The sequence below is a fragment of the Neltuma alba genome, unplaced genomic scaffold, assembly GCF_004799145.2.
Source record: "Neltuma alba isolate B1F8T4 unplaced genomic scaffold, ASM479914v2 tig00013391_pilon, whole genome shotgun sequence".
Taxonomy (NCBI): Eukaryota; Viridiplantae; Streptophyta; class Magnoliopsida; order Fabales; family Fabaceae; genus Neltuma; species Neltuma alba.
Genome location: NW_021637651.1, coordinates 78,954 through 90,886, shown reverse-complemented (window position 1 = coordinate 90,886; position 11,933 = coordinate 78,954). Strand labels below are relative to the sequence as shown.

The 11,933-nt window shown below is 37.7% G+C and overlaps 2 protein-coding genes across 3 annotated transcripts; both read left to right on the top strand.

Moving 5' to 3' along the window:
* The first annotated feature begins 328 nt into the window (after positions 1–328).
* Positions 329–1,694, top strand: LOC114736959 (RING-H2 finger protein ATL1-like). The gene has a single exon (XM_028924839.1). The coding sequence runs from the start codon at positions 470–472 to the stop codon at positions 1,532–1,534; it is 1,065 nt and encodes a 354-aa protein (XP_028780672.1). The 5' UTR covers positions 329–469; the 3' UTR covers positions 1,535–1,694.
* A 2,573-nt stretch (positions 1,695–4,267) lies between these two features.
* On the top strand, positions 4,268–9,852 carry LOC114736960 (uncharacterized). Of its 2 annotated transcripts, none has more exons than XM_028924841.1 (5): positions 4,268–4,396; positions 5,158–6,268; positions 6,615–6,764; positions 7,508–7,693; positions 9,491–9,852. In XM_028924841.1, the coding sequence occupies exons 2-5, from the start codon at positions 5,249–5,251 to the stop codon at positions 9,569–9,571; spliced, it is 1,437 nt and encodes a 478-aa protein (XP_028780674.1). In that variant the 5' UTR covers positions 4,268–4,396; positions 5,158–5,248; the 3' UTR covers positions 9,572–9,852. The 2 variants fall into 2 exon arrangements, with proteins under 2 accessions (XP_028780674.1, XP_028780673.1); XM_028924840.1 differs by having other exon boundaries at positions 4,269–4,435.
* The last annotated feature ends 2,081 nt before the right edge of the window (positions 9,853–11,933 follow it).

Here is an 11,933-nt window from a genome sequence, read left to right as displayed (position 1 = left end):
ATATTTATTAGTATCAGTCAAATTCAAAGAAACACATGGTTCATCGTTCACTGTCAATTCTCTTGCCACCCACAATGATTCTTGTATGAAAGCCTTCTCCTTTTTTTTTTTTCCTGAAAAAAAATTGGACCATACGCTTCTGTTAGATTAAAAAATGAACAGTGATCAAGACGGTTCACCCATTTTCTAGCCAAACTTTCTGGGAAACCGGGAGAGAAAATCACCAGCTACGTACACTGACCTCACTCTCCAACCTCATTAAAGAAATCGGATTTGACAACATTTCATTCAATTATAATCAAATCCCTATCATGTCCCCCCTCACCACCCCCCTCATTTAAAGTCCCCTCCTGGGTCTTCTCTCTTCCTCTCTGTTTTCTACATTCTTTCTATTCATGACTCGTGCTCATGACAGAGATCTAAAGAGGACTGGAGAGCCCATTTCTCTGCTTTTTCTTTCACATCTGATATGGATCTTGCAGGAAGAAGATTGCTGATTTCTGGGTCACAACCTCTTTCGCCATTATCAAGCCCAGTGAGTTCAATCCTTCACTCACATTCTCATTCTGCGAGTACCAGTTTTCCCATTATAGCCATCGCTATAATAGGGATACTAGCCACAGCTTTCTTGCTCGTTAGCTACTATATCTTCGTCATCAAATGCTGCCTCAATTGGCACCGCATAGATCTCCTAAGACGGTTCTCTCCATCCCGGAGGCGAGAAGAGCCACCGATGACATATTCACCGGCGGGCACAGAGCCTCGAGGACTCGACGAGGCGGTGATCCGATTAATCCCAGTCATCCATTACAAAGCAGAGGAAAACAGAGAATCCGGAGAGCGAAGCTTCACGGAATGCTCTGTTTGCTTGAACGAGTTCCGCGAGAAGGAGAAGCTGAGGATTATACCGAATTGCAGCCATGTGTTCCACATAGATTGCATCGATGTTTGGCTTCAGAACAACGCCAATTGCCCACTTTGCAGAACAAGCATTTCTCTATCAAGCAGATTCCAAATCGATCAGATTCTAAATTCCAGACCCTCCTCGCAAGATCGACGCCCGTATGGCGAAAATCTCAGTGGTGGGGATGAAGATTTCGTTGTGATTGAACTCAGCACCAACGGTCACGGTAGAGACCAGAACTCCAATGGAAGGCAGGAAAGAGAAAACCCACCACGAGAGGTGAGTCCTTCGCCTGGGAAGATAATGGGGCAGCAGAAAAAACCATGGAAGTTTCAGAAAGTGACGAGCATGGGGGATGAATGCATCGACACTAGAGGTAAAGATGAGCAATTTTCAGTACAGCCCATAAGAAGGTCCTTCTCCATGGATTCTTCAGGGGATAGACAGTTGTACATGGCAGTTCAAGAAGCTTTGAAGAAGCAGAACAGGCAAGAAGTGAGTGAGGTATCATCGTCCTGCATTGAAGGGTGTGGTAGCAGTAGTGGTAGAGTCAAAAGATCATTCTTTTCCTTCGGACATGGTAGCAGTAGATCCAGAAGTTCAGTCCTACCTGTTTATGTGGACCACTGAAATGTTTTCTAGTTTGTGTGTGCGAGCCAGCACATCTCATTTCTCATTCTAGAACTTTTGTGAAATAGAGATTACCATTAGAATGTAATGTAATCAATAGAAGAAGAGCATAGGGTTGTAATGACAGAGATATTCAATTGCATTTATTTTTAGCTCGAAAGCCATGCCTTCTGCTCTGACATTTATTTAGTTCTTTCAGTTTGATATAGCACCTATCCGATCCTATGGCATTAAGTTCAGTGTTTAAAATCTAAATTGGTACTATCAGGTAGGCTCCTTTCATGGCTGAGCTCTCTCACTTTTCTTTATAAAAGTAAACTGGAAAAGGGCTCGAAGCCATGATTACGAGCATCATTGCAAGAATTAAAGCCACAACTTTTTTAGCCCTTTAAGGAAACCTTTTCTCCTGGACATGGGTCAATTTAGCTATTTTCCAGTATCCTAGTCTGATATTAATATCAATCAAATGGGGAGAAAGAAAGAGGGGCCGAGCGAGGAAATCTCAGCTATAAAAACTGTTAACAGCGAAGATGAAAGCAACGGAGAATCTTAGAATCTGACCTGTTACCAAAAAAGAGAATCCAATGTTTATTAATAAAGAAAGAAAGTCGAGCAAATTGGTTCTTCTCTCCTATTGTACGAACGCTGTAATAAAGCCACAAAACCTGTTTTTCTTTTAACACCATACAGTTAAAAGTTAGATGTCATGCAAGTGAAGTGAGGCGTATAGCGTTGGATTTTAACCCAGCCCCAAAATCAAGTTCTGTGCACACAAAACTGTGTTGTCATGCTGGTAGATGGAAGGAAAGTTTGGTTGTACATGTTTTATTTTTTGGTTGGCTGGCTGGTTTGTTTGGTTTTCGTGGTGCGTTACAGTGCCACAGTTTGATATCAGAGTGTACAGCTTGCAAGAACCAATACATATAATCAGAGGTTGGAATAATTTTATACCTTCAAAGATACCACAGCTAATTGTTAAGGTTGGTCCCAATTGTTATATCATCGTATTTCCAACCCAAACTCTGCCTCCACATTCTTAATTTGGAAATCCCTTTTGGGTTTTGAGACACAGTCAACTCTAAGTTGCCAATCCTGACTCCCATATCCTAAATTCCCCCCCCTTTTTTGCATTGCATGTGATGAGACGCTGGGGATTCGGCCCCAATTCCTAATCTTCTTATACATTGTTGTTTTTTTTTTTAATTAAGGGTTTTTCCTTTCAGATTAGAGCATAGTTTTTCCTTCTTTCAATAAATACATTTTTCAGAATTTAAACTTGTTTTTTTTTTAAAGTGAGTCGTTTTTTTTTTAACTCATTCTTTGCATATCGTTTTAAAATTTTTTACTCCGGAGCCCTCAAAACAGTATATATAGTTTTCTTTGATTAGGAGAGTGGATTGGTTGTTTGGGCCTTGAGAATGTGCGGTTAAGCATGGGCAAGGCTGGGGGCTGCGGGATCTGAGACACAGGGTTATGAAGGATGAGATGTTGGCTTCATCTTTGTCGACAGTTGAGAGCAACCGATCCACAATAAGAACAGAAATATTTTTATAGCCAGAAACTGTCCCCCTTTTAATAGTGGTATGCTTCTTTCTTCTTTTTTTTTTTTGCCAGATTTTAATAATGGGATACGAGCATTGTATGATTGTGATTAGTGAGGAAAGAACTGCGGCGAGTTTCAACTGCAGTTAGGGCGTGTGATTTTTTTTTTGGGAAAAAAAAAAACAGAATGACGCATAGCTGTGACCGTGGTTTTGGTTAAAATTAAGCGTTTTTTTCCCAATGAAGATCACATGGAGGATAAAATTTGACTTAAAAATAAAATTTAATAAGGCGAAAAGATCTATAAAATTTATATCACACAACTGCACAGATCTAATAATTTAACACAGCCGTTATGAAACTACTACCTCTGGTTCTAATTATAAGAGCTAGTTGACTAATTTGAAGAGATTAATGAAATAAGTTTAGTTAGTTATTTGTAATAAATAGGTGTTGTCTTTCCTAAAATAATCCTTACTAATCAAGTTTATTAGCTAGAACTACTATTATTAGAGAGACTATCTTAGGAAAGAATGTATAAATATGAGACAAAGTGGATTGGTGGTCTTATAATTAGAACCAAAATAAAAATCAAACGAGGTTTATTTTAAAGATCGGAGGTGGTAGCATTTTGCTATTTGTGTTAAGTTTTATGTTTTCGGTATTATTTTTAAGACTTAGCCGACTGCGTTAATTCCATGCTACTTTTGCTGATTACTATTTGATTGAGCATATCGTTACAGATGACTACAATAGACGAAGTCTGAAGCTACCAAAATAGGGTCTTTCTTCATGAAACACTCTTCTATTTCCCCTTTTTTTAAAAAAAAAAAAAAATTCCGGCCCCCTTTATATCGGCTTTTTTGGTAGAAACTGAAAACTTTCATTGCCATAAAAAACGATCTTTTTCTGTCAACAAAAGAAACGATTCTAGCAGTGGAAGGAAATCAACAAGGATGAAAACGTAAACTATTTTCCTAATCAAATCACAGGCATCCACGCTCCTTTCGCCAAACAATAAGCAATTGGGCCTTTCTGTGTTGCAGATTCGGAAAGCACGGTATCAACTCTCAAGAAGCAGGCTCCAGGTTCACTGGGTTTAATCATGTTTTTTTTTTTGCCCCCCTAAACATGGAAGAAACTACGTCGTTTTGTTTAAATGAACAAAAAACTCCAAATGCTGAAAAATGGAAATCGAATACCCTAGGCCCCTCCCTTCCTATTTTGTCGTTCATTTCTCCGGGCCTCACTGTCGTCTTCATCGCCGCCGTGAGCGTCGTCGGCGTTCCTCCACCACTCGCATCGTCTTCCATCGCAGTCGTCCTCGTATTCGGCGTATCTCCTTGGTCTTTGTCCGCGGTAAGTCTTCCAGCTCTTCTTCTGCTCGCATTCTCTTCTGTAATCTGTACGCCTCCTGGTGTATTTCATATTTTCCAACTATCCCCATCTCTCACTTCCGGTTGAAACTTCAGTGTAGCGCCTTTGAACTACTTATTTTAATTTATGGTTCAATAATCGTACCAAGTCAGTGTTTGGGTGAGAGGAAAATCCACTCTTATGGTTGATTTTCTGTTAGTCTAAAAGTGTTTTTAAAAAATTCGGTTATTTCAAAATCTTCCTTCAGTGTTGTTTTTAAGTGAGTTCAGTGGATATAATGCATCCAATGGCTTAAAGTCAGAGAACTTGTACAAGAGTATTACGGCTGCTATAATGTAATAAAAGCTAAATGGAGAAATGGAAAAGGCAGAGAAGTATAGAGCAAGGAAAAACTTATTAACAGATGTTTGCCCTTATCACTAAGTTGTTCAATATATGTCTGTAAAATTAAGAAGATAATGTGAGAGAGGCAGAGTGATTAAGGTGTCGTGTGTCACTTGTATTTTTAATGATTAAAAGTCTCGATAATCAATCTGTTAATGTGTGTGCATAAATGATTGCTGCTGTCATCTGACTGAATAGTTCTTTGTAACTTTGGTGTTTCTGTGAATCATTACCGTGGTTTTGAAATAATTCTCCCATGTTTCCTTTCCTTTGCTACGCATTGAATAAATTGATGATGCATGTGTATTTCTTTCATTCAGGTAGATGCGGCAGAAACCTCTCTGACCTGTGCAATTCAGTCTTCTTCATCAAACACAGAACTTCCATTTCTAAAGCATTTGTGCCACCTCAATGAGAGGAAACATTGGATTTGGAACAAGGCTTCCTAACACCAATATCTCCCATGCTAGACAAACACTGGTTCCATACTCAACTTTCTCCAATTCAGGTGCAGGTGGCCGTGGCCGTGGTCGTGGCAGTGGCAGCCCTCTCACTAGTGAACAAGCCCTGGGCAAGCCCGACTTCAATGAGTCAAAATCTGACTCACCCGAGTCACCCATTCCTCCTGGTTCTGGACCTTCTGGTCTTGGTCATGGCCGAGGCAAGCCCCTTCCTCCTCCTTCCTCAGGCCGCCCTTCATTCTCATCCTTTTTATCTTCTTTAAAACCACAATCCACAGGCCGTGGCCAAGTCACCAGTCAACCGTTATCTCAACCAACTAATGATTCAGGACCCAAAAAACCTATGTTCTTTAAAAGAGATGATAGCAGTAGTCCAACAACTGAAACTAAACCCATTTCTAGCATTGGCAATCGTGAGGCCAGTAATAAACTTCTGGGGAATATGGCGGGGGTGTTGTCAGGACTTGGGAGGGGAAAGCCAATGAAGCAGACTGATCCAGAGAACCAAGTCAAGGAAGAGAATCGGCATCTACGTGCCCCACAAACTTCGGACGCCACTGCATCTAAGACTGTGTCTAAGAGTCAAGCAGCACTAAGTCGGGAAGATGCTGTAAGGAATGCACGACAAATTTTATCACAAGTAACGGATAAAGGAGGTGCCACTGGCAGAGGAAGAGGACAATTTGCAGCTGGGCCTGGTCAAGGTAGAGGCCAGGGCCGAGGACGAGATGGGAGGGAAAGGTTCAGAGGGAGGGACAGAGGAGAAAGGGATGGTCGGGATCAGCGTATTGATACCTCTTCAGCAGGGGTTTATTTTGAAGATCCAGATGATAGTGGTGAGAAGTTAGCTGAGAAGGTTGGGCCTGAGGTGATGAATCAATTGGTTGAAGGATTTGAGGAGTTGGCTGATACAGTTTTACCCTCACCATTGTATGATGAATATTTGGATGCATTGGACATAAATTGTGCGGTAAGTGGTGATTGTAGATGCCCATGCGTATTTGTTGAGAAAATCATGGGAAGGTCTGATAGTAATTTTGATCTTTGTTATTTGGTGAGCGTGATTTGTGTGTTGTAATTAGCTGACTGAAGGTTCACTGTTCCCTTTCTGGTGGTAGAAGGTACCCAAATGAAAAAAGGTTACCTCTATTGCATGCTAAGGCCATCAGGTTTAATCAAACCAACTCCGAAGACGTCTTGGCAACAAATATATAACTGAACTTATTTAATTAATCTTATATTCTTCCTTTATTAAGTAAATTATCATTATAATGTTGACAATTCCTACTTTTCTGTTTGTTGTTTGCCAACTGCAGATAGAATTTGAACCAGAATATTTGATGGGTGAGTTTGATAGGAATCCAGATATTGATGAGAAACCGCCAATTCCACTAAGGGATGCACTTGAGAAGGTGAAGCCTTTCTTGATGGTGTATGAAGGGATTAAGAGCCAAGAAGAATGGGAGGTATTCACTTTTTTTGGTTCAACAGTGGGAAATAGATTTAATTGCTGATCTTATTCATGGTGGATGATTTGCCATCAAATTTCTTTTAAAACATCTGAGCTTGCCATATTCCTTGTTGGAGATAATATCTAGCAAGACATGTTTGTTTATCATATGTTATGTTGCTGTTCTCTACAAACTGGCTGATTGCTTCCATGTCAATATATAATATGCCTGTTTCTCAACCTTTTTACTGGTCAACTTATGTGAAGGCATGCGTTTCTTTTTTGATAGCTTCTTCTGGCTTCATGTGTTCTGTGGGAGATCCTTAGCTGAAGGATGGATGTCAATATTCTGCCGCGTCTGTTGTCTAGCCGTCTAGCTGTCTTTTAACGAATAAAGATGTTATTGTGTAGCTTGTTAATCTGTATCATCTGAGATTATGGTTACTGGTCATCTTACAGCTTTTGTCAATGGCTTCGCTTTATTGGATCTATATTACGAGCACATTCAGATAAATGACTAAAGATTTTATTGTGTACCTTGTTAATCTGTATCATCTGAGATTATGGTTACTGGTCATCTTACAGCTTGTCAATGGCTTCGCTTTATTCGTTCTATATTACAAGCACATTCAGATAAATGTTGTACTCATGCAAGGTTTAGAAGTAGTCATATGCTTTGGTGAGACATGATGTGGGTGGGGGGTGCTTATTGGAGATGTTTGTCTTTTCCCCCAATTTTTCTGACATACAATTTTCTAGGAAATAATGGAAGAGACAATGGCAAGTGTTCCATTATTGAAGAAGATTGTTGATCACTACAGTGGACCAGATAGGGTGACCGCAAAGACACAACAAGAAGAATTAGAAAGAGTAGCTAAAACTCTTCCTCAAAATGCGCCATCTTCTGTGAAGCAATTTACTGATCGTGCTGTCCTTTCTCTTCAGGTTTGGATTATTAAATGCTGAAATGCCATTTTACTAATTTCTTAGGCATGAGATGGCTTTGCTTGGGAAGTTGCTTCTCTACTAAGTTGGCCTGTTTGGATTAAATGCTAAAATGCCATTTTACTAATTTCTTAGGCATGAGATGTCTTTACTTGGGAAGTTGCTTCTTTTCTAAGTTGGCCTTTACATGTGTCTCTGCCAATATTTGCCTGTTCTTGTGGTTGAGTAGGGAAATATTCCTCCCCCCTTCTTTCTTTCATTCTTCTTCTTCTTATATTGGGGTTGGGGGATAACTCTCTCATGTTTACTGTATGCTTTTGAATTTAGATGGGCTAGAAATGTAAATCTAGTAGAGAAACATTATATGATTTGCTGAGAATTTCTATGAGATGATAGCCAGTGAATGATAGGTTATAAACACAAGCATGTTAGAATGGCAGGTTAAAATAATATATATTCACATTCAAAGTACATTTCATATTCTTGAAGGTTGGAATTGATGTAAGATGTTGATTCTGAATTAAGTAGTGGGCATTGGTAATGATAATTATGGGAAAATTAACCCTTGAGTTTGATCTATTTATATTTCTCCTGATAGGATGAGGAAATTTCAAATCTAATTATTTAATCTAATAAATCTGATCCTTCCAATGCTAACTAATTTTGTGCTATGTACTGCTTTATACTGCGATGAGTTTTTGTAAATGTATTAATAAATAAATAGTTAGTGGTTGCCATTGTCAGAATTTGGCCTGAGATTCACTGATTTAAGGGACAGTGAGCTGATCGTTGTCAGCCCATACTAGTAATAGTACATATCATTTCATTTTTAATAGAAATTCGTAATATGTTTCTAATCTCCAAATCTTAGATGCACGGGACTTTTTTTATAGGGGAGTGTTTAATGTTCTAGCATCCTGAGGTTGAGTCATGCAATCCTCCTCTCTCCTTTTCTTCCTTTTTATGCTTGGATGAACTAAGGGTGTGCAATTTGTTTCTAAAGATTTTGGATATCATATTACAAGATTAGATATGTAAAACGACCACTTTATCTTCTGCATGGAGGCTGTGTTTTGGAATTTTGTTTCGCGATGTTAATTTTTCTCTCAGTGTGGAACTTGTTAACATTATTATGGTCTTATAGTGTTCTCCATAATTTTCATTTTGTCAGTTGGAGATCGTGTCATTACTACAGTCACATCCAGCGAGATAGTAGTTTTTTTTTTTTTTTTGGGGGGGGGGGGTGTTACTGGCATCGCCCTAATATTGATTAAACTCAGTGGCAGATGACAGAAGTTTTTTGTGTGTTGGATTCTGGCTCTCCATTAACTGATCGTGTTGCTATTTCTTTAGGTTAAAACAATGGCTTCCTTTATGTTGGGATCTCTTTTAAATGGTAATTTATTCTTAAAGGATTGAATAAAATACACACATATGTGGCTAGTCTAACTGAAAACAGTCCAAGACCCACAACATTGTCTGCTGTCACCTGGAGTTATTTTTGACAAGACCAGGCGATTTATTTCTTGAGTTCATTTTCACGTGATGGACCTTTTCTTTTCTTTTTTTTTTTTTTTTGGGAAATACGCAATGCTACGAGTCTACAAATTATATGTGCTTGCAGTGGTGATATGCAATGATTTTGCGTAAACGATGCAACACCATATGGTTTGTTGAAATTGATAATTCTGCCTCTGAGATTTCTTTCCTGAATTTAAGCGTGAAAAATGCTGATTTGGAAGTACGCACACTATATTAAACTGTATACTGATGTTTGCTTGATATGGAACATCACAGAGCAACCCGGGCTGGGGATATGACAAGAAATGCCAGTTCATGGATAAGCTAGTTTGGGAGGTTTCTCAGCATTACAAATGAGCTCTTAGTTTGCTCTTTGGGTTACATACTTGTGTTTTAAGGTTTACGATATCCATTGTTGAGTGGGTAAGTCCTCTTGCAGCGGTTTTTAAATCTGAATTCATTTGTTCTTTCTTTTTTGTAGAAGATGGTGCCATAAATTTTGTAATAATTGGTCATGGGTGTAACATATACCTTGTAACATCGTGGCATTTATTGTCGGAAATATCCTACTTATACTACTGGAAAGTAATACTAATAATTATTACAGGTAGTTGTATGATCTAGCTGATTTATCTCTTTCTATGGGGCCCCTGGAATTCAAACAAAGCAGCATTTGAATTGAAAGTTTCAAAGAAATGAAATTTTGTAATTAGCATTAATGATATGTTGCCTGTTTTCTCCGGCAATCTCTTCTTCTTTCATGGAGTAGGGCAAATTTTGAGTTGTTCGTTTTTTGGGCCATTAAAAAGAACTTGTCATTCTTGTGAGAGCTTACAACCCAAGTAAAGCGAACAAAGAAAGTTAAAAAAAAAAAAAAGCGAACAAAGAAACGAAATCAAATCTAAAGAAAAAGGAAAGCGAAACAGAGTTCTCTTGTCCATCTCAGCACTGATCGTCAGGGAAAAAAACAAGGGGTGAGACGCAGACATCTAATCTACTGAGCCCATCCTTAGAAGAGCTGTGGGTAAAAAAAAAAAAACAATTCAGTAAAATTTTCTTCTGGAAAACGCTGGAAACTTAAAAAACTTAATGGCTTTGATAAGACGAACGCTGTCCATTAGATCTAAGTGATCTCTTAACGGATAGATAGAAGTATTGTTAGTGGTTCGCAACAGTGAAAATCAGTTAGATTTACTGATTTCTGGAGCCTCCATCGACACCGTACCTCGTGTACTCACCCACACCTTCTCACTGGGCGGGCGCCGGCGGGAGACGTCGAAAGGAACACGCTGCGCTGGAACTCACAAAGAACTCTCACAAAAAAAATTGAATAAATTTGTATTATGTGACCTGTCGAGTTGCCCTTTTTGGAGATTAAGTATTGGTGCCCCGTCATGTGATGTGATTGGTTGACGCTTTTCTCCTCGATCTTTGAAGCTAATAGATCTCGTCGTTTCTGCCCTGAAGATTCTTTTTTTTTTTTTTTTTTTTTTTTGTCACAACGTAAGATGCTGCAGGTTTGAATCTAATTTATTCATGGTTAAAAAAAAAATGTAATTTGTCGCTTACCCACAATACCTGAACACTTTTTTCTTAATACTAGAGTGTGAATTTACATTACGATGGAAAACCATGAACAGGATACGAAAACTAATTTTCTTTTTGCACAAAATTATGAAAAAAAAGCAAGTTAATTTGAATAAACGTGGACGAAGGGGGGGGAAAATCTTCAGCTGATTTAACTGTCAAAGGTTTTCCTTGTCGAAGATTACGTTAAGAATGAAAACAAATGCTAAATACAATATGATTAGGATATATATATATATATATATATATAAATGAAGCAACAAATACTTATGACCCTTGCTAGGTTTTTTTTTTTTCCGGTAACAATCTAAAATTTTTTTTAGAACTAGACTTCTTTTTAACATTTAAAATTTATTGAAACATATTAAAGAAATAGTGAATGAACAGAAAAATAGTTATATAGAACATTAGAACTCCATAAAATGTGTGACGAAAGTTAGATGCACAACAATAAAAAGCTGCGCGAGCCTAGAGGAGTCTTATGTCAGCTGCCATTGATATGATTCCATGTAGATTTTATGTTCCTATTAATACTAAAGGCTTAAGATTTTAACTTACAATGTTATGTCATATATACTAATTATATGACTCGTAAGACTCAATTTATATTTACCAGCAAACTTCCAAGTCCTGAAATCAACAAATTAAACAAAAAACATGTTTTGAAGATATTTATAAGTGTTAATGATTTGTTGCAATGTTATATTGAAAAGAGAATATGTATGTTCATTATAATCTTAACCCATTGCTGTCCCAAAAAAAAAAAAAAATCTTAACCCATGCTCTCTTTGTTTTCTATCCTTTCATATAAGATTCATTCACTTTTTTTTTTTGAGCAAAAGATTCATTCACTTATTAAATATGATTTTTTTTGGCCTGAACTTATTAAATATGATTCATTCATCAACAAATGAACAACCTAAATTTAGTTTTTTTTTTCTTCACCACACTTTGTAATTATAAATTTTTTAGATTAAATTTTAATTATACAAATTAATTTATACTTTTACATTTTGTCAAACTGAACCACTAAAGTTAATCAAATGATTGATCATTAATTAAGAAGCCGTTCGCAATCAATTAATCAAAAGTGGAACGAAAGTAGTGGGTAATCCATATTGGTTCATTCTCA

Bases quoted from the DNA above. Each gene is read 5' to 3' on its own strand.
- LOC114736959 (XM_028924839.1), top strand. From the start codon at position 470: ATGGATCTTGCAGGAAGAAGATTGCTGATTTCTGGGTCACAACCTCTT.
- LOC114736960 (XM_028924841.1), top strand. From the start codon at position 5,249: ATGAGAGGAAACATTGGATTTGGAACAAGGCTTCCTAACACCAATATC. The intron at 6,269-6,614 runs GTAAGTGGTGAT...TGCCAACTGCAG, and splicing joins CATTGGACATAAATTGTGCG to ATAGAATTTGAACCAGAATA. The intron at 7,694-9,490 runs GTTTGGATTATT...GGAACATCACAG, and splicing joins GTGCTGTCCTTTCTCTTCAG to AGCAACCCGGGCTGGGGATA.